The following is a 22761-nucleotide window of genomic DNA, read 5'->3' on the forward strand; positions in this document are numbered from 1 at the left end:
GAGTTCCCGAACACACTGCAGCCCGCCACACTGACACTGAGTTCCCGAACACACTGCAGCCCAGCACACTGACACTGAGCTCCTGAACACACTGCAGTCCAGCACATTGACACTGAGCTCCTGAACACACTGCAGCCCGGCACACTGACACTGAGCTCCTGAACACACTGCAGCCCGGCACACTGACACTGAGTTCCCGAACACACTGCAGCCCAGCACTGTGACACTGAGCTACAGAACACACTGCAGCCCGGCACACTGACACTGAGCTCCTGAACACACTGCAGCACCGCACTGTGACACTGAGCTACAGAACACACTGCAGTCCAGCACATTGACACTTAGCTCCTGAACACACTGCAGTCCAGCACACTGACACTGAGCTCCTGAACACACTGCAGTCCAGCACATTGACACTGAGCTCCTGAACACACTGCAGCCCAGCACACTGACACTGAGCTCCTGAACACACTGCAGTCCAGCACACTGACATGGAGCTCCTGAACACACTGCAGTGCAGCACAGATGCCATGATACTGAACAAAGACTGGTACTGTACTATTTCTCAGGTACTGAACACGGGAGTCGGGTGGGTACTGTGTTTCGTTGAATTGAAGTTAACTGCAGTGTAAAAAGCAATGTTTTAGATAAAAAAATGTAAAGACAGCCTAATGAATTAAAGGACGAAAGTCCCAAATCTTTACACCCCTCCCCCACCGCATTTAATCTCATAAGTGCTTGAAGTTTTAAAAAGGGGAACAAACAAATGCTTGAACTTATCGTGATTATAATTAATGATCAGTGCTTAATTGAGGAGTCTCTCGTCACAGCGCGAGAGGCCATGCACGCCGAACGTGGCGCGAGAGAGACGGGAGAAGGGAGGTTACAAAAACACCGCGCGACTACAAGTAATGTATTGGTAGCCATGGAAACTGACGAGAGGCCTCAGCCAATGGGAGCGCCTCTTCTCCTCGGCCCTCTCCATAGAGACGCAGGGAAGCCATCTTGGACTGAGCGGCGTTTGGCTCGTACACTCTCGCTGAGGATGAGTGGCCCCAAGCCTAGAACCGAGCTTCCCCCAACCCCGGACCCCGGGCCAGACTCGGACCCCGGCCCCGCCGCCCCTCCAGCCGCCAGGGACCGCAAGGCGGGCGGCGGGGTGTTGAAGCGGCTGAAGTCCCGGCGCACTCAGGCGGATCGGCGGCCGGTGACGGAGGAGGAGCTGCGGGCGCTGGGGCGAGATATCACCCCGGAGGACGTGCTGGGGCTCCGGGCTGTCACCCGCGGTAAACACGGGCGGGGGAGGACGGGGAGCGCAGCTCCCTGGGCCCGGGAGAGGTGGGGGGACTCGGGGTGGAGGCGCGCTGCCGATCGAGGTGGAGAGAAGTGCCGGACCGCGCGCAGCTTGGCCGGCTGCAAGCAGGACGCTGGTATCCACTGGGTGTCTGGAATTAAACTCCTGTTTTGCTCTGTAAAAACCGTTCATCAGAGACGCCCGGCACGGAAACCAGCTCCTCCTGTGAGGATCGGCGCAGTGTAGTGAAGGAGCACACCCTGGAGGGGGCGCCACACCATCGCGGGGCACACACTACATAGATACACTTAATGTTAATGTTGCTTTATTGGCCCTATACAATTTCTTGCATTCGGAATTCGTATTTTCGCATACCCCAGCTTGCTCTCCATGAGACACAGACAAGGAGGGAAGCTTGGGGTTAGAGCACAGGGTCAGCCATTGTACAGCGCCCCTGGAGCAGTTGGGGTGAAGGGCCTTTCTCAGGGGCCCAATGGAGTAGGATTCCTCTGCCGGCTGCAGGATTTGAACCAGCAACCTTCCAGCCACAGGCACAGATCCTGAGCCACAGAGCCACTGCTCCGCTACTTAACATACAGGGGCAGTTAAGGGAGATCTCGCCCTGCCAGTGCAGCGATGGGAGGAGAGCCATGTGATCATGGTGAGAGCATGCAGACTCCACTTGGAAAGTACAACATGCTGAATCAAGCCGGGAGCGGCCTACGTGCCTACCACATGGCTATTTTTACCCCATTCTCCCTGCCAGACACACTGCGCCGTCCTGATGGCCAAGACGGCACCCTTCCTGCCCACAAGCGAGCCCTGTGCTGGCCTGATGTTCTCCCCACAAACCTGTCCATCTGCCACAGCCAGAGCCAGTATCTGCGCAGTAACTGGAGGCCCAGTAATTTATGCTAAAACTGTGTTTCATATTGTTTCCAGTCCTGAGCAGCCTCAGGCTGCAGTCCAGTTGTGGAACTCTTCTCCAGAGACCTGCTGGTAAGCTGAAGCCTGGAAGTTTCATGAATGACCGTTTTTTAAACGGTTAGCAGTGCGTATACTTCTGTGTCTACTGGGCACTTGTTCACCCTAGTAAGGGGTAGTTAAGATGAAGTGAGTGGAGCTGAGATCGTGGTACATCGGGGTGCAGATGGTGTGGCTCTGCCCTGCCCTTCTGTTGATCACCTGCCAGTACAGTTGCCCTGGGCTTTGCTATTTGTGATCCAAAAACTCATGTTCCCCCTGTTTACAGGCTAATAAAAATATTTAAGGTGCCGAAGTAATCGGTGAAGACATCTTGATGATTAGGGGTTCTGTCTGCGTTGCCCAGTCTGCTTTGAGGGAGTCCAGCTGTGCAGCGACGGGGGGCTTCACCCCCCCCTCCCCAGATAAAGAGAAACATTGAGGGGCGCATGTCTCCTGCAGAGTGAAATTCACACCACAGGGACTACTCTTCCTCCAGAAAGGAGAATGCGGTAGATCAGGTCTACCTTGGCAGGCGGGAGTATGCTGTTAAAGCCCAGTGTGTGCCCAGCATACGGTATATGCGTCTGACCGGGCACCACTGAACAGCTTCTTCTGGAAAGCCCTCCATCCGGGTTGGCGGGACTCCTTGGAGACGGATATGCCTGGAGGGAGTGTGGAGACGTGCGAGCTGCTCTGGGACTGCCGAAGCGGAGGAGGGAAATGGGAATCTGGCTGGAGGGGATCCTTGTCCTGCAGGTCTGACGGTGAAATTGAAATTGGGAAGCAAGCGTTCCCCTCTTCCTCGCTCTTCCTTGTGTGCTTCTCCCCTCTTTCCTTCCGTCTGCATCCACACGGACAGTCCTGCTCGGTGTGCCCTGCTTGTCTGTGGCCTCATTGCTTTCTACCGGTGTGTTGTCCTGGGTTGACTGCTCAAGCTGTCTTTTCTCTCTCTCCGTCAGATTACCTCTGCCAGCCTGAAGACAACATCTACAGCATCGACTTCACGCGCTTCAAGATCAGAGACCTGGAGACGGGCACCGTGCTCTTCGAGATCGCCAAGCCCCCCAATGCCGGTAGGTCGGAGGGCGTGTGCGCGCCGGCTGGTCCCCTCCCTCCTGTTCCCTCTGGCCCTCGGTCCCTGAGCCTCTCTGTGTCTCTCAGACCCCGACGATGACGATGATGAGGAAGAGAACGGCGACGTGGACTCCAGCGCTGGCCGATTTGTGCGGTACCAGTTCACCCCAGCTTTCCTGAGGCTTTGCACCGTTGGCGCCACGTGAGTTTCCTCCTCTTCTGTTGCCCCGATACCTGAGCGCACTGGTGCCCCTCTGCTCCCTCCCTTGCCAACGCCTCCGTCTCTGTGCCTCAGCGTGGAGTTCACGGTGGGCGACAGGCCGGTCAACAGTTTCCGGATGATCGAGAGGCACTACTTCCGGGACCGGCTGCTCAAGAACTTTGATTTTGACTTCGGCTTCTGCATCCCCAACAGCCGCAACACCTGCGAGCACATCTACGAGTTTCCACAGCTGCCCGAGGAGCTCAGTGAGTGTTGCCCTGTCTGCAGCCCCCTCGCTCTTTCCTCCTATGTCCCTCTCCCTCTCCCTCGCTCTCTCTTTCCTCCTGCGTCCCTCTCCCTCTCCCTCGCTCTCTCTTTCCTCCTGCGTCCCTCTCCCTCTGCCTCGCTCGCTCTCTCCTCCTGCGTCCCTCTGCCTCGCTCTCTCTGCCTCTCTCTCTCTCCTCCTGCTTCCCTCTCCCTCTGCCTCGCTCTCTCTCTCTCTCCTCCTGCTTCCCTCTCCCTCTCCCTCTGCCTCTCTCTCTCTCTCTCTCAATTCAATTCAATTCAAGGTGCTTTATTAGCATGACCGATGGGTACAATCAGTGTTGCCAAAGCAAATAAAAATAATAAAATTAACATAGAACAAAACAAAAAATAGAAGTAAAATAAAATCTACAGACATGTTACAGACATTTACAACAAAGACATATTATATAATATCGACATATACTGTAGGCGGCTGGAGCATTATTGGGAGACGGACTCACTGTTCCTCAGGCTGTGACAGGAGATCACATACTGGGCTGCCAGATCAACTGAGTTCCCTCCTCCCTCTCCCAGTAGGATTGGGACCTGTTGTGGTTTTGGCAACTCTCTCTCTCTCTCTCTCTCTCTCTCTCTCTCTCTCTCTCTCTCTCTCTCTCTCTCTCTCTCTCTCTCTCTCTCTCTCTCTCTCTCTCTCTCTCTCTCTCTCTCTCTCAATTCAATTCAATTCAATTCAAGGTGCTTTATTAGCATGACCGATGGGTACAATCAGTGTTGCCAAAGCAAATAAAAATAATAAAATTAACATAGAACAAAACAAAAAATAGAAGTAAAGTAAAATCTACAGACATGTTACAGACATTTACAACAAAGACATATTATATAATATCGACATATACTGTAGGCGGCTGGAGCATTATTGGGAGACGGACTCACTGTTCCTCAGGCTGTGACAGGAGATCACATACTGGGCTGCCAGATCAACTGAGTTCCCTCCTCCCTCTCCCAGTAGGATTGGGACCTGTTGTGGTTTTGGCAGGTGTGGGAACTCTGGGATTAGATTTCTGAATTTCGGGAAGAATGTTTCTCTAATCCCAGAGTATCTGTCACAGTGCAGTAGGAAGTGCACCTCTGTCTCTATTTCTCCCTGCTGGCAGTGGGAGCACAGCCTGTCCTCTCTGGGCAGCCAGGTCTGCCTGTGTCGCCCAGTTTCTATGGCCAGGTTGTGGTCACTGAGCCTGTACTTCGTCAGGGTCTGTTTCTGTTTGTTATTTTTTATTTTGGTCAAATATTCAGCTAGTGTGTATTGTCTGTTTAAGGTTCTGTAGCATTCCAGTTTATGTTGTGTTTGTGTGTGTGTGTCCCAGTGTGTGAGATATTGCTGTTTGATCTGTGCTGTGATGTGGTTGAGTCTGGGTTGTGGTGCTCTAGCAGTGCTGTCCTGAGGCTGGTTAGTGTTGGTGTGGCTCAGGTCGGTGAGCCTCAGGACCAGCTGGCTCAGGGGGCTCTGTTTTGGGCTCAGCTCTTGGCTGAGCAGGGCTTTGTGGTGGTAGGAATTTTGGTCACTGTTTTTTAGGTGTAGCCAATACTTTAATATTCTTTTCTGTATGTTTATCAATAGTGGGTACTGGCCTAATTCGGCCCTGCACCCGTTGTTAGGAGTTTTTCTCTGCACACGGAGGATGATTCTACAGATCTCCATGTGCAGAGTTTCTGTGGGGTGTTTGTCCCATTGGGTGTAATCCTGGTCTGTGAGGGGACCCCAAACTTCACTGCCGTATAGGGCAATGGGTTGGATTACACTTTCAAATATTTGAAGCCAGATTCTTGTTGGTGGGTTGATGTTGAAGAGCCTCCTTCTTATTGCGTAGAAAGCCCTGAGTGCCTTCTCCCTCAGTGCCTTCACTGCCAGGTCAAAACTCCCGGAAGAGCTGATGGTGAGACCGAGATATGTGTAGCTGGATGTGTGCTCCAATGTGTTGTTGTTCAGTGTGAATTTGTACCTGTTTCCCTGAGGTCTGGCTTTCTTCTGGAAAACCATAACTCTGGTCTTGTCCAGATTGACTGTCAGTGCCCAGGTCTGACAGTACTGCTCCAGCAGTGCCAGGTTCTGCTGCAGCCCCTGTTCTGTGGGCGACAGCAGGAGCAGGTCATCTGCGTAGAGCAGGAACTTGATTTCTGTGTCGTGTAGTGTAAGACCAGGAGCTGCAGACTGCTCCAACATTCCTGCTAATTCATTGATATAGATATTGAACAGTGTTGGGCTCAGGCTGCAGCCCTGTCTCACCCCGCGGCCTTGGGTGAAGAATTTAGTCCTTTTGTTTCCAATTTTCACTGCACATTTGCTCTCTGAATACATTGATTTAATTATGTTGTACACTTTGCCCCCTATGCCACTTTGGAGTAGTTTATAAAACAATCTCTCATGCCAAATCGAGTCAAATGCTTTTTTGAAATCGACAAAGCAGGCAAAAATTTTTCCTTTGTGTTTTTGGTGGACGTGTTTGTCTATCAGTGTGTGTAGGGTGTAAATGTGATCAGATGTGCGGTGATCTGGCAAGAAGCCAATCTGACTTTTACTCAGGACATTGTGTTCGGTAAGGAAGGCCAGTATTCGTGTATTTAGGATACTGCAGAATACCTTCCCCAGGTTACTGTTCACACAGATGCCCCGGTAGTTGTTGGGATCGAGTTTATCTCCACTCTTATAGATGGGCGTGATCAGTCCTTGGTTCCAGGCCTCGGGGAAACATCCAGCTGTCATGATGAGATTGAGGAGTTTGAGCAGGGCTTGTTGCAACTTTGGGCTGCTGTGTCTCAGCATCTCATTTATGACTCCATCATGGCCACAGGCTTTGCGTGGTCTGAGGGCCTGGAGTTTGTCCAGTAGCTCCTGCTCAGTGATTGGGGAGTCTAAGGGGTTTTGGTTGTCTTTGATAGCCAATTCCAAAATTTTGAGTTTTTCATAAAAGGTGTTTTGGTCTGATTGATTTGTATTTGGGAGCTTTTCATAGAGATTTTCAAAGTATGTTTGCCAGATTGTTCCATTTTGGATGGCCAATTCTTCTGGTTTTGATTTGTTTAAGTTGTTCCACTTCTCCCAGAAACAATTCTGATTTAGTGACTCCTCAATTTCTGCAAGTTGTTTGTCTATGTATGTGTTTCTTTTCTTTTTCAGCGTGTGTTTGTAAAGTTTTACCATGTCACAGTACCTGAGTCGCAGATCTGTGTTGTGTGGTTGTCTGTGTTTTTCATTTGAGACTTTTCGTAGTGCATTTCTGATGTTTTTGCACTCCGTATCAAACCACTTTTCTTTTGCTTTTGTTTTTTGGTAGTTTTTTGATGTAGTTGTTTTTAGCTTAGATTTTGATGCTAGTTTGTGGAATAGGTGATTTAGTTTTTGTGTGGCCAAGTTTATGCCTAATTTGTTGGTTTGATACGGAGTGTTTAGGAATGTGTCCATCAGTGTCTGAATTTCGTCATGGCCCAGTGCAGTTTGGTATCTGTCTAGGCTGTCTGTGTCCCATCTGTATGCCTGGTTGAGGTCATACAGCTGGCTGGGCTGTGTCAGTGTGTCTCTGTGCTGGTGTGTTCTCTTCATGTAGAGTGTGATCTGGCTGTGGTCGGAGAGGGGAGTTTGTGGCCTGACAGTGAAGGCACTGATACAGGAGGGGTCCAGGTCGGTGATGGCGTAGTCCACCACACTGCTGCCCAGAGCTGAGCTGTAGGTGAACCTGCCTAGAGAGTCCCCTCTAGTCCTGCCGTTGACGATGTACAGGCCCAGCCCTTGACAGAGCTGCAGCAGCTCGCGCCCGGTGCTGTTGACCGTGGTGTCATGGCTGCACCTGTGTGAGGTGACCGGTGTGTGGTACAGAGGTGATTGTCCAAATATGTGAGTATTTCCCTGTGTGCTGGTGAAGTCTGCCAGTGTGCCTGTTCGTGCGTTGAGGTCACCACAGAGCAGCACGTTTCCCTGGCCCTGGAAGTGACCGATCTCCGTGTGGAGACTGTGGAGAATTCCCTCACTGTAGTAGGGGGATTCTGAGGGCGGGATGTAGACAGCACACAGGAAAACCTCGTTTTCTGTACAGATGGTATTTCTTTTGATTTTAAGCCAAACTCGTGACTCTTCTTTCTTTACTAATTGTATGGAGTGACTGAGCTCCGCTCTGTACCACACAATGATCCCCCCAGAGTCTCTGCCCCGGGTGATTTGGGGTTTTTTGACAGAGGGCACCATGATCTCCTTGTAGCCTGGGGGACAGTGGGTAGCCAAGTCTCCCCGACACCATGTCTCCTGTAGGATCATGATGTCTGTCTCCTTTACATCCTTGATAAATTCAGGATCAGTGCTCTTCAGCCCAAATGCTGACGAGCCCAGACCCTGAATGTTCCACATACTTATCTTTAGAGATCTCATTGTTATCGTTTGAATTATCTTTGCAATTTGTTATTGTTTTCTGGAACTGTATCAAATTTGTGTCGGACATTTACATCATCAACAGAAACAAGTATTGTGCTGGGTTTTTGTCTGTCGCTGTGGGTGATGGAAGTTCAGCTCATAAGCCGGGTGCAGATGAGGTTCAGGAGCTGCCGGATTTCTCCCAGCTCCAAACCACTCGGGACTGCTGGTCTGGCCAGGGCTGCGGCGTAGCTGTGCAGGAGGGGCTCGGTCCGGCTCTGTTGTTGTGCTGGGTGGGGAGGGGTTGTGGTTCTGGTCCGGTTCAGCTGCTGGTCTGGGTGAGGGGCATGGGGTGGGGCGCTGGTTCTGGTCCTGTTCGGTCGTTGGTCTGGGTTGGAGGGCTGTAGGGTGGTGCTGGTTCTGTTCTTTGTGGGTTGAGCTGGTCTGGGTTGGGGGTGTGGGTGCTGGGGCGTTCCTCTGGTAGTCCTCCTGTTTCTCTCTGGGATGCTGTTTGGGTGTCTGCCCAGTGTGGTGTCTTTTAGAGTTTTTGTGAAGAGTCCAATGGTCTGTTTTTTGAGGTGTTTATGGTCGTGTAGATGCTGTGGTCCAAGGGTGGAGTGATGGGCCAGATAGACGTTTGGGAGCAGGGCGCAGCACCGTGAGATCTCGGCATTGATTCTCTGGATGGTGTGGTGCTGCTCGTCCTGTCTCGGCAGCAGGGTGGAGATGACGATTCGGGTGTGAGGGAACTCCTGTGTGGCCCTCTCTGCCACTCTCCTGATGGACTGGGCCACCTGCTCCCTCTGGGTCCTCAAGTCGTTGGTGCCGGTGTGGATGATGATGTGCTGAGGGGCTCCCAGTACCGACCTGGACAGCAGCTGCAGGGCCTTCTCTGTCGTCGGACACCAGAGCTTTGCTGTTTGTAATCCCGGGAAGAGCCTGTGCTCATCGATGTACCTCCCGTTGGAGTCGATGAGAAGGGCTACTTCCATGCGTCTGCCTCTGGTGTCCAGTCTGCTGGAGGGGCGCTGTGCTGCCGGGCGGGGGGCTGCTTGGGGGGGTGCAGTGTGTGAGGTGGAGGAGTTGGGTGGGGCCGGGTGTGTGTTTGGGTCACCCTGAGTGTTCGGCAAGGTTGTGAGGGGATTTGGGGTGCCGGGGGGTGCAGTGGGTGTGGTGTTTACTACGGTGGGGGTAGTGGGTAGGTGGGAGTTGGTGGTGGGGGTTGTAGGGGTGTCAGGTTGTGTGGAGGTGGGTGTGTCTTTGCGGGTTGGTGGTGGGTGTTGTGAGTTGTGTGTTCTGGGTCTCAGGGCTGTTCTGCTGCAGTCAGGGCTGCAGTGGGAAGTAGTGAGTTTCCTCAGCTGGTCTTTGAGAGTCTTGCTTGTCCTCTCCGCGAGCTGCAGCTCCTCTCTCAGCTCTGCTACTTCCGACTGCAGCTTACTGTTGTCCCGCAGCAGCTCCTCCATCTGTGCCCTGAGCTGTTTGTTGGAGGTTTTACATTCGTTCCTGTGTTTGTTAACCTCGTCTCTTAGCTGTTGTGCTGTCTGCCCCTCTATGAGTCTCCCCAGCATCAGCTCCTTGAACTCAGTGAAGTCCAGCTCCAGAGCAGAGAGTTTCTCTCTCAGGAGGCGCACTGTGCTGTGGTCACAGGGGGGTTGGTGTGGGCTGTGTGTGTCCGGGTGGTGTGTTTCCGTGTTGCCGAGGGCTACACTTTTGCTGGGCTGTTCTGTGGCTGAGGCTGTGTTTGTGGGCTCTGAGTCAGGTGGAGCTGAACTCTCCGGTGTGGCGGGCATCAGGCTGCTGGGTCTCTCTCCTGTTTCTGGGGGAGGTTTCTCCAGGTCGGCCTGTGTTTTAAGGTCTGTGAACTTTTCCTCGAAAAGCTCCAGAGCGGCCTCACTGCCCTGTATCATCACTGTACCATTGTGGTAGGTGTTGACAGTCAGGACAGTGTCTTCTACCTCGCTGTCGCCCCCTATGGAGATTTGCCTGCCTTTGCTGATGCCCCTTCTGGTGGTGTTTGTATAATTCTTACACACAGCTGTGTGCCAGGCATTCGGATGCTCAGTAAAAAAGAGCAGGTTGGTTTTTATGTGCTTTTCTCCTGCCTGGCAGTAGTCAGCGATACGGGTCTCTGGGTCTTTTCCTTCATCCAGGAGTCTTTGTGCTGTTTCCTGGTCTTAACGGTTTTCACGTCCTCAGGGTACTGGAGTACTGTGCTGAGGGGGCAGGGCTGGTCCAGTGGGGCTGTGTTCTGCTCTGTACTCATCTTGCTCTTTTAAATACAATGGGCCCAGGTGAGAAGAGCAAACAGACGGCCTGGCTCGGGCGTTTTGAATACAATCAGCCCCCTGTTGCTTGGGAACAGGTTCTTCAACTTTGGCCTTTTGAGTGTAGTGGGCCCAAGTGGTATTTTGTTTAATTTAAACTTTAAGGTACCTTTTTCTAAAGACTTTTTAAACTTTTATCTACAAAACAGTTCAATTTTTTAGAGGCTTCTTCAAGAAAGGAGAAGAAAGAACAGGGCTTACCAGGTGTTTTTCGTGTTGATGGCTGAGTTCTTGGCTTCTCTTGATGCTGCTTGTATTTTCCCTTTCCTTCTTGTTTCCTTTGGTGTACTTTTTCTCTTTCTTTCTTTCTTTCTTGTCTTCTTATTCTTATATCCTTGTTTTAATGATTCCTTTTCTGTTTGTTCCTCTTCATCTCTTGGGGATTTTTCTTTTTGGAGTTTTTCCTCAGGTCCTTTATCCTCAGGTGTAGCTGTGTCTTATAGTTGATCTTCAGTTTTTTAGATGTTCGCTTTGTTGATTTTTTTTTTTTCCAATGGCAAATTATTTCTTTACTTCTGTAGTTTTCTTTAGTTTTGTTAGATGTTGCCTTATTCCTAGACTGTAGTAGTTCAGGTGGGTAGCTGCGTCAGCATGCGTAGGCTGCAAAGGAACAAGTAATAGGTTTATTCCATGCTGAAAAAAAGAAGAAAGAGAACACAACGTTTCGGCCGTGGAGCCTTCTTCAGGAGCCACACCTGAAGAAGGCTCCACGGCCGAAACGTTGTGTTCTCTTTCTTCTTTTTTTCAGCATGGAATAAACCTATTACTTGTTCCTTTATTCCTAGACTATTTGTTCAGTTCCAGAAAACAATAAAATCTCAAAGAAATTAGGAGCTCATCTTCTGTGCTGCCTCTCTCTCTCTCTCTCTCTCTCTCTCTCTCTCTCTCTCTCTCTCTCTCTCTCTCTCTCTCTCTCTCTCTCTCTCTCTCTCTCTCTCTCTCTCTCTCTCTCTCTCTCTCTCTCTCTCTCTCCTCCTGCGTCCCTTTCTCAGATTCAAATTCAAGAAGCTTTACTGGTACATACAATCAGTACAACATCCACAGACAACATCTACAACATTATAATACAAATATGTAATAGGGCATTTACATACAACACATAGAACATATTGGGATACAGGCTCACTGTTCCTCAGGCTGTGACAGGAGATCACATACTGGGTTGTCAGTTCAACTGAGTTCCCTCCTCCCTCTCCCAGTAGGATTGGCACCCGTTGTGATTCTGGCAGGTATGGGAACTCTGGGATAAGATTTGTAAATTTAGGGAAGAATGTTTCTCTAATCCCAGAGTATCTGTCACAGTGCAGTAGGAAGTGCACCTCTGTCTCTATTTCTCCCCGCTGGCAGTGGGAGCACAGCCTGTCCTCTCTGGGCAGCCAGGTCTGCCTGTGTCGCCCAGTTTCTATGGCCAGGCTGTGGTCACTGAGCCTGTACTTCGTCAGGGTCTGTTTTTCCTTGCTGTTTTTTAACCTGGTCAGATATTCAGCTTGTATGTAGATAGATAGATACTTTATTGATCCCGTGAGGGAAATTGCAGTGCAACAGCAGCTTAACACAGACAACACAGCCACAGTGCAACGAATGATATAATAATAGTACAATACATACAATACAATCAGTACAGTGAGGGTGCACTAAAAGAGTTACTCACAGTCCAGACACACAAAGAACAAACTAGAACAGAACAGTACACAGAAAAATCGTATCACACATATGAATATAAATATAGATGTAAATATAGATATAGATATAAATGTATTGCACAGGTCCCTGGCATATATTGCACAAAAAACGGTTGTAGCCGGGGAAGGACAAAGAAAGAGAACAGATGTAGCAGTAGATGTATTGTATGTTTAGAGTTCTGTAGCATTCCAGTGAATGCTGTGTGTCAATATAGACACTTACGGTCTTGCGCCCTTCATATACAGTGCCCATAAAAAGTATTCACCCCCCTTGGACTTCTTAACATTTTATTGTGTTACGGCATGGAACCATGATGTACTTAACTGAGAATTTTTGCCACTCATCAACACAAAGTACTCTATAATGTCTGGATTATTTTTCACTTTGACATTTTACTAAATTAATTAAAAATAAACTGGAAATAATTTAATGCATTAGTATTCACCCCCTTGCTTTGACACACCTAAATTACCTCTGAAGTGACCAGCTCTCTTCTCCAAGTCACAGAATTACTTGACTGGAGTCCACCTCTGTGAAGTTGAGGTGTTTCACATGATTTCAGAATAAATACACCTCCTGGGAGCTTCCCCACTTAGTTAGTTCATTTCTGAGGAAATACTAAACTACACCATGAAGACCAGGGAGCATTCCAAAATACCAGTCAGGGAAAGGATATAAGAAAATTGCCCAGGCATTAAATATACCTCGAAGCACAGTGCAGTCCATCATTAAAAAGGTGAGAAAATATGGAACAACTGTGAATCTGCCCAGAACTGGCCGTCCTCAAACACTCAGTGTCCGGGCAAGAAGAGCCATAGTAAGGGAGGCCACCAAGAGGCCTACGACAACTCTGATGGAGTTACAGTCCTCCATGACAGAGATGGGAGAAACTGTGCATGAGACAACGATAGCACGCACAGTTCATAAATCTGGCATGTATGGAAGGGTGGCAAGAAGAAAGCCTTTTTTGGGGAAAAAAACTCATATCACATCTCGACTGGAGTTTGCCCAAAGGCATGCGAGAGGCACAACAATTTGGAGAAAGATTCTATGGTATGATAAGACCAAAACTGAACTTTTGGGCCTCGATGCGAAGCGCTACGTTTGGTGCAAACCTAACACAGCACATCACACCGAGAACACCATCCGTGCAGTGAAGCATGGTGGTGGCAGCATCATGCTTTGGGGATGCTTCTCTGTGGCAGGGACTGGAAAACACATAAAGATAGGAGGAAAAATGGATGGAGCCAAGTACAGAAAAATCCTAGAGGAGAACGTGCTGCAATCTGCAAGAGCACTGGGACTTGGAAGATGATTCATCTTCCAACAGGACAATGACCCAAAACATATTGCAAAAGCCACACTGGAGAGGCTTAAAACCAAAAAGGTTAATGTCCCGGAGTGGTCCAGTCAAACCCCAGACCACCATCCAATTGAGCATCTGGGGAATGACTTACAAATTGCTGTTCAGAAACAGTCCCCATCCAACTTGATGGAGCTTGAGCAATTTTCCCAAGAAGAATGGGCAAAAATTCCAGTGTCAAGATGCGCAACGCTGATAGAGACTCACCCAAAGAGACTTACAGCTGTAATTGCTGCCAAAGGTGGGCCTACTAAGTATTAACTCGGGGGGGGGTGAATACTTACACATTCAATTATTTTGTTTTTTATTTTTAATTTAGTAAAATGTCTGGATTTTTTTCCCTTTGACATTATAGAGTACTTTGTGTTGATGAGTGGCAAAACCTCTCAGTTAAGTACATCATGGTTCCATGCTGTAACACAATAAAATGTGAAAAAGTCCATGGGGGGTGAATACTTTTTATAGGCACTGTACACATTCCTGCTCAAGTCTGCAAGGCTTGGGGGGCCCCATTTCTAAATCTGTGTCACAAGGGTGCTCACCGGCACCCCCAGTGAGACCTTCTCTGTCCGCGTCGGAGTGGAAAAAGTGCAGAGAAGTTGCCATGGAGAAAAAAATAGTCAAGCATTAGGAAAACTGAACCTTTTTATAGTTTTAAAACCCACATTTTATGTAAAAACATTTCATTAGGTTATTTTAGATTAACTTCGTACCTAGAATACATACAGTATTAAAGGTAAAAAGCTTTTATTTTTTGTCACCTCATTTCGACTGATGAATATTTGTTTATTGCAATACGTTTTATACGTGGAATATTTAATAGTACAAAGCTTCCAGGTATTGCCAGGTTGATCTTATTTAGTTTACTGTGAATGACAGCGTTATGTTCCTCATACTGTCATGTTTTTACTTGGGACAGATGATGTGAAAATATTTAGTAACACAAAGCTTTAAATGAACAGAGTGATATTGCCAAGTTTTTCTTACTTCGCCCGTTATCATGAATGAACACGATGTGTCACTACGTTTGTGCACGACAAACGAGGTGACATTCAGTTTAATCAAAATGCGATCTGAGAGCTAAAAAAAAAAAAGCTGCCGACATGCACTTAGCCGCTGGGGAAAAAAGCATCATCAATAGAAAGCATTTCAGCCCCTCAACTGTGTAATAGATGAGTGACCTTAGACAGAAGTGTCCCATTCCCGTTTGTAACGCTGCCCCTCGAATCCTCATACTGGCGCTGCTTCACAGAGTAGCCGACTTGGAGGAAGGGCTCGGGGCAACAACCAGGACACGGCCTTTGTGTTTGTGTCCCAGTGGTTAAGGTAATGCTGTGTGTCTTGTTGTGATTTGGTTGACTTTGATTTGTGCTGTTTTAGCTGTGTTGTCCTGAGGCTGGTTGGTGTCAGTGAGCCTTAGGACCAGCTGGCTCAGAGGGCTCTTCTAGGGGCTCAAGCAGGGCCTTGTAGTGGTATAACTTCTGGTCACCGTTTCTCAGGTGTAACCACTATTTGATTGCTATATTCTGTATATTGATAAGTAATGGGTATTTCATGCATTGTTAGAAGTTTTTCTCTGCACATGGAGGATGTTTTTATAGAACTCTGTGTGCACAGTTTTTATGTGGTGTTTGTCCCATTGAGTGTAGTCCTAGTCTGAGGGGAGCCCACACTTCACTGCCGTATAGGGCAATGGGTTGGATTACACTTTCAAATATTCGCAGCACACGTTGTATGGGGAAACTGGATGCTGTAGAGCCTCCTTCTAGTGGCATAGAAACCCTTCACTGTCAGGTCGAAACTCCCAGATTAACTGATTGTCAGTCGGATGTGTGTGTAGCTGGTTGTTCTCCAATGTGTTGTTGTTGAGTGTGAATTTGTACCTGTTTCCCTGAGGTCTGGCTTTCTTCTGGAAAACCATAACTCTGGTCTTGTCCAGATTGTCTGTCAGCACCCAGGTCTGACAGTACTGCTCCAGCAGTGCCAGGCTCTTCTGCAGCCACTCCTGATCTTTTTCTCTCTCCTCCTGCATCCCTTTCTTTCCGTGTTCATCATTCATGAATCCTTGATTAAAAAAGCAACAGTTCTAATAGTTTTTAGTTGATAGTTTTCTCTCTCTTTCCCTGCAGTCCGTCAGATGATAGAGAGCCCGTACGAGACGAGGTCGGACAGCTTCTACTTTGTGGATAACAAACTGATCATGCACAACAAGGCAGACTACGCCTACAACGGGGGTCAGTAATGTGGGGCAAGAGGGAGTGTCTGTTCCCTCCCCAGCCCCGCCACACCTGACCCCTAACCCCACGACATGACTCGCGACATTCCAGAGGGTCCCGCGCAGAGCCATGGGGCACGCCCTCTATCGCCCCGAGCTCCGCCGCAGCCGGATGGTTTCCCCGGGAGACGCACCCTAAGGGCGGCCAGCTCCTGTCTCTGGACTCTGCAGGGCCTGTGAACCCTGTGCTGCAGCCGCCCCTCAGACATACTCATCCCGCGCTGCCTGCACGCACCCCAGCATCTTACAGCAGGGCGAGGGGCGCCTCTCGGCTCACCTGGCCCAAATGTACTCAACCAATCGCACTGCTGCCTGGGAGTTTCAGCCGGACTTGAACTGGCAACATCTGGACCACAGGGCATAGCCTGCTTACTGTCAGAGCTGCTGCTGCGCTGTCCTAAAAACATCGCAGCAGCCTGGGAGCACACCGCATCGTGCCTGTACATATTGTGGTTCTTACAAATTCTGATTTGTTGTGCTTTTCACATGAGCAATAAGTGTTATGGCCCTTAAATTGTTGCAATATATTACTGTTCATCACAGAACACCTTTTAACCAGATAAGTGTTCATAGAATTGAAAAATTTCTACAGCTCTCTGACGTCCTGCAGTGATCCGGCTTGCTCTTGGCCTCTCCTGGCAGCCCTCTGTGATTTGTTGAAACTCAGCCATGGTGTCTTTCTCCAAATTCGCACTGTTGAATGTATTTCTGGCATTCAAGAGCAAATACAGTTATGAGTGACAGCAGTCGGTCACTGTATAATTGATACAGGCTGATTACCATTGTCCAGCACAGAAGCTCGTGTATCATGGGGTTACTGTTCCTTTAGGTAACTGCTACTTGTTGTAATTTCTTGTGGGTTTGTAAACATCGCTTAGCATTGTGTTCAAGCAATGAGCCAGCCAGCTGAGGTCACCTCCTACAGGCTGGGCAGTGTGGGCAGAAGGGCCTGCTCATGATGGCCACTGGCACGCCCCCTTGTGAGACGGCGCTTCTCTGGGCTCTGAGGAAAGGTGGGGTCAAACGAAGGTCACTGCCCAGGGATCTCACCTTTATCTGCCCTCCCAGCTCTGTCCTCCAAGTGGTATAATCATCTAGTCAGTGTCCAGCCTCCACGGGTCCCCTGGTGTGGCGAGTCTTAGCTGTGGGTCCTGACACAGTGGATTGTACTTGTTCAGTGGGTTTGCCTGAATTTCCGGGTTGGCAGGATATATTCTGGGCCGCAGTCACTGTGACTGACACGTATGCAACAAGTGCGTGTGTGCTCTCTGGCTGGGGGTGGCGCAGTGCACCCTGCCCTGTTCTGTCTTTGGGCAGACGCTGTGAGAGATGGCCCCATCACTCCCAGCTGTCCTCTGGGACCTCTCTCACAGAGACCCTCTGTCCCAACTCCCTCTGAATATCAGCTGGAGCAGAGGGTCAGGGGGGAGGCCCTGTAGAGCAGTGATGCCCTATGGAATTCTCCTCGGCTCCTGCTGCTCTGTCAGGAATCACTCCCAGTTCTCTGTATCTCTCTCTTTCTCTGCTGATGATCAGTCTGGAATCACTCCCAGCTCTCTCTCTCTCTCTTTCTCTGCTGATGATCAGTCAGGAATCACTCCCAGCTCTCTCTCTCTTGCTGATCAGTCAGATCATTGATAACTTCCAAAGCTCAAAACTTACTGGATCATCTGTCTGTTTTAGCATCTTTCCAAGATACAAGACTTTTAAAGAGAATGAGAAAATCTGCCAAGCTGTTGATTACCACTGCCCTTCTACAGATTTTACAACAGTTCAATGTAAAAAGTCCAGACTAGCAATATGTCTGTTCAGTTAAGGAATTAAGTGACTGAGAGCTCACCTGGAATAAACGCTAGGAGACACTGGCAACCAGGGATTAGTGGGTAGCCTGCACAGCACTGTCTGATCCCTTCTGGTTCGGTTCCTACAGAGATACAAGCCCCTGGTTTCCATTGCAGAGTGACTCTCGGCTTCCTCATAGGCTCAGTTATTGTCTTCATTCATGCAGAATCAGCCCATTCCGAGACCTTCAGACCAGTGTTCACAGCGTGTGCCCAGCCCTTCCTGCGTCTGCTTCGTTTGCAAACCCAAACTGCACCTTGTGGTTAACAACACTTGAGTGAATTCATGTCTTATTTCAGGCTGCTGATTTTTATTAATTTTATTTTTTTATATATTTTTTGTTACCGACCATCTCCATTTTTTAACTGGAGACAACATGATTTATTTGAAGTTAGTTTTTCTTTACTTTGCACCCTCGGAAAATAAAAAGAAAAGTTTTTGGAGGGTTAATGTTTCTTAATATTTTGGGAGTTCTGTCATACAGGTTTTTTCTGAATAGGCTGCACCTGTGTTTCATCCGAGTTGGAACCGTGTTGCTGTTCTGAAGACGGTGGAACGGACACAAAGTCACTGTAGTGGCTTCTGTTTCCTTGGGAAATCTGTGTAAAATAATGAAAATTCCTCTGTATTTTGTAACATCTTGTCTTTTCATGTTCAAAGTGAATTTTAGGTGCTTGTACAAAACGTTATTTTATCACAATAAAGAATTCTTTTGATTTTCACAGGTCTGTGGTTGGTGTCCATTTCTGTTTGTTTGACATTGCTTCTGGAGAGTGGGTGGGAAACCGGTGCCAGAGATGTGTCAGAACATGACTGGCTGAGCCGAGTGGGCGGGCAGGAGGATCCTGTGATGTGTCAGAACATGACTGGCTGAGCCGAGTGGGCGGGCAGGAGGATCCTGTGATGTGTCTGAACATGACTGGCTGAGCTGAGTGGGCAGGCGGGAGGATCCTGTGATATGTCAGAACATGACTGGCTGTGGTGAGAATGTGTAGCTAATGTAACCACATTCTAAATTGGGTTGATATATAATAAAAGAATCCTGAATTTGAGCATGAAAAATATATCGCAGTTTAATCAGGCAATCCTCTGACATAAACAAAAAAATGTATTTCACATGGAAATGACGCTGTTCCCATTAGTTTGTATGACTTGCTCGTTGGTCCCTAGTCCTGTCTGGGAGAGTCCAGCGGCCAGCAGCAGTGCTCAGGGTTCAGGCCTGGGGGGTGGGGGTACAGAGCCTGTGGGTCTCAGAGGGCAACAGGAAGGTGTCTGCTGTATTGACAGCTAGTCTCCAGCTTACTGTTATCATTATGTAAATGACAATCTTTCTTCCTTTATTTTTGATTGTGTGAATAGCATACTTTGAAAATCTCTATCAAAAGCTCCCAAATACAAAACACCATTTATGAAAGAAATTTGGAATTGGCTATCAAAGACAACCAAAACCCCTTACAAAATCACCAATCACTGAACCAAAACCCCTTACAAAATCACCAATCGCTGAACAGGAGCTACTGGACAAACTCCAGGCCCTCAGACCATGCAAAGCCTGTGGCCAAGATGGAGTCAACAACAAGATGCTGAGACACAGCAGGTCTAAGTTGCAACAAGCTCTGCTCAAACTCCTCAATCTCATCATGACAGCCGGATGTTTCCCTCTGGCCTGGAACCAAGGACTGATCACACCCATCTATAAGAGTGGAGATAGACTTGATCCCAACAACTACCGGGGCATCTGTGTGAACAGTAACCTGGGGAAGGTATTCTGGAGTATCCTAAATACACGAATACTGGCCTTCCTTACCGAACACAATGTCCTGAGCAAGAGTCAGATTGGCTTCTTACCAGATCTCTGCACATCTGATCACATTTACACCCTACACGCACTGATAGACAAACATGTCCTCCAAAAAGACAAAGGAAATATTTTTGCCTGCTTTGTCGATTTCAAAAAAGCATTTGACTCAATTTGGCATGAAAGATTGTTTTATTAACAAAAGGACCAAATTCTTCACCCAAGGCCGTGGTGTGAGACGGGGCTGCAGCCTGAGCCCAACACTGTTCAATATCTATATCAACGAATTAGCAGGAATGTTGGAACAGTCTGCAGTTCCCGGTCTCACACTACACAACACAGAAATCAAGTTCCTGCTCTACGCAGATGACCTGGTCTTGCTGTCGCCCACAGAACAGGGGCTGCAGCAGAACCTGGCACTGCTGGAGCAGTACTGTCAGACCCGGGCGCTGACAGTCAATCTGGACAAGACCAGAGTTATGGTTTTCCAGAAGAAAGGTACAAATTCACACTGAACAACAACACATTGGAGCACACATCCAGCTACACATATCTCGGTCTCACCATCAGCTCTTCTGGGAGTTTTGACCTGGCTGTGAAGGCACAGGGAGAAGGCACTCAGGGCTTTCTACGCAACCCATCAACAAGAATCTGGCTCCAAATATTTGAAAGTGTAATCCAACCCATTGCCCTATACGGCAGTGAAGTGTGGGGTCCCCTCATAGACCAGGAGCACACTCAATGGGACTGTAGCGGCAATGCTTGTTCATAAGATAGAATTAAGCATTGCTGTGCTTTCCTAAATGAGGCCCCATCTCACTCTCCATCTCTGTGGTGCAACCACAGAGAAAGTATTCATGCAGGCTGATTTAAGATTTAAGATGTTTTCTTTTGATAAGGGACACCTCCCAAACGGGGATGCACTTAGCTAAGCCTGGCTATCATGATCAATGGTCATCCATTGGCGCCTATCTGTCTAGGGAGTGCCAAATGGACATCTGGACTGCATTCCTAAGTGTCAGGAGTAAGTGACTCATATCTCACCTTGATCAACCAATCAGGGACTGGCAGGGCGTGGTAACACCACGTGGGTCTCCAATGCCCGTCAAACTCTCAACCAATCAACACGCATCTGTGTCTTGGTCAAAAAGGGAGCGCAAGCTCAGGTCGGGGCTCTCCTTGGCCATTTTCGCGCACCCTCAGAGACAATCACGTGACAGCTGCGGTTGTCTGCACTGGGACTTGGACTTGTTCTAAGCGCGAGGCCAAGGATCCCGTACCTACTCAGAATTCTACCAACGCGAATGCTCCGCTTGATCAACGGCAGCCTACTGTTGGACCCTCGTTGACAACCTGAATAGCTTATTAAGAAGCAGCGCTGGACCGGGAACGAACCAGCTTCTTCCCGGGCAAAAGAGTGACTTGCGAGGATCCGCAGTCACACTCTGTGCATAGAGACTTTCTACTAGCCAGCCGGACTGCTGGTAGATCCCCTCGGAGCAACGACTGCCCTGAGCGCCGCAGTTAGATTCCTCTGTCCGTCCTACTCCGAGCTGCACCTCGACTGGTTGGCCGGTAGCCAGAGGACGCTGGGACAACCCCCATTGGACAACCGCTGGAACAGAGCCTGCAACAGAGCCTGTCAGCTGGTTTGGTGTTCGTGCCGGGAAATTCCAAATCCATACACAGTGGATAAGTAAACCCCATGTTCTACATTGCGTCTCGAGAATTCAATTGTACCTCAACACAAGTTGTTATCAATTTAATTCATAAGTAATGTATTTACTTCCGAGTTTAGAGTAAAAGTGGGTAATAACACTGATTAGCGATTTGGTAACCTAACGATATATATTGACATATATTCTCTGTTGTGTATCTCTTTGTTTTTGCATCTCTTCGAGATTATATACCTTGTATATTGATAACCCTCACAGTAAGGTCTGCCGCTTGTATCCAGGCAGACTAGTATATGTTTGGTGCACAATTTATATTAATAAATGTATCTTGTGTATTGAACGCGTGTGTGTGCGTTGTTAGTTGTTCTGACGATTGATTTTCTAAAAGCCACAACGAACCACCTCGTGATTCCTGCTACAATTAATAATTGTCTCAGTAAACCCATCAAACCTCTACAGGACAAACACCCCACAGAAACTCTGCACATGGAGATCTGTAGTAACTGAGATCTGTGCAGAGAAAAACACCTAACAACGGGTGCAGGGCCGAATTAGGCCAGTACCCACTATTGATAAACATACAGAAAAAAGTATTAAAGTATTGGCTACACCTAAAAAACAGCGACCTAAATTCCTACCACCACAAAGCCCTGCTGAGCCAGGAGCTGAGCCCAAAACAGAGCCCCCTGAGCCAGCTGGTCCTGAGGCTCACTGACCTGAGCCACACCAACCCTAACCAGCCTCAGGACAGCACTGCTAGAGCACCACAACCCAGACTCAACCACATCACAGCACAGACCAAACAGCAATATCTCACACACTGGGACACACACACACACAAACACAACATAAACTGGAATGCTACAGAACCCTAAACAAGCAATACACACTAGTTGAATATTTGACCAAGATAAGAAACAGCAAGGAAAAACAGACCCTGACGAAGTACAGGCTCAGTGACCACAGCCTGGCCATAGAAACTGGGCAACACAGGCAGACCTGGCTGCCCAGAGAGGACAGGCTGTGCTCCCACTGCCAGCGGGGAGAAATAGAGACAGAGGTGCACTTCGTACTGCACTGTGACAGATACTCTGGGATTAGAGAAACAGTCTTCCCTAAATTCAGAAATCTAATCCCACAGTTCCCACACCTGCCAGAATCACAACGGGTCCCGATCCTACTGGGAGAGGGAGGAGGGAATTTTATGATATGTCTTTGTTGTAAATGTGTGTAATATGTCTGTAGATTTTATTTTATCTTTTGTTTTGTTTCATGTTTTATTTTTTTGCTTTGGCAACACTGATTGTACTCATCGGTCATGCCAATAAAGCATCTTGAATTGAACTCAATTGAATAAACCTTCATACATTCAAACAGTCCTCTGTACCAGTGAACTGGTGATAATCTGGACAACTATCTCGTAAACTCTCTTTTATACTCCAGCTTTTAATGCTGTGTAATTTAATGTGTCAATAGGTGTGCACCCGTCTCTTTTGTTTAGTTGTAGAGCACTTGGGGGATCATGGAAGTCGCGGTCACGTGCAGTTTTCTACATCTAGACTACATCTTCCAGAATGCCTCAGTATGTTTCGTTTCCG

General features: G+C 48.4%; 1 protein-coding gene across 1 annotated transcript; it reads left to right on the forward strand.

Moving 5' to 3' along the window:
• The first annotated feature begins 960 nt into the window (after window positions 1-960).
• Window positions 961-18411, forward strand: unc119b (unc-119 lipid binding chaperone B). The gene is made up of 5 exons (XM_088617825.1): window positions 961-1286; window positions 3220-3333; window positions 3422-3536; window positions 3630-3802; window positions 15702-18411. The coding sequence occupies exons 1-5, from the start codon at window positions 1046-1048 to the stop codon at window positions 15812-15814; spliced, it is 756 nt and encodes a 251-aa protein (XP_088473951.1). The 5' UTR covers window positions 961-1045; the 3' UTR covers window positions 15815-18411.
• Window positions 18412-22761: the final 4350 nt, after the last annotated feature.

Source organism: Lepisosteus platostomus, chromosome 24 (genome assembly GCF_059453375.1).
Source record: "Lepisosteus platostomus isolate fLepPlt1 chromosome 24, fLepPlt1.hap1, whole genome shotgun sequence".
Classification (NCBI taxonomy): domain Eukaryota; kingdom Metazoa; phylum Chordata; class Actinopteri; order Semionotiformes; family Lepisosteidae; genus Lepisosteus; species Lepisosteus platostomus.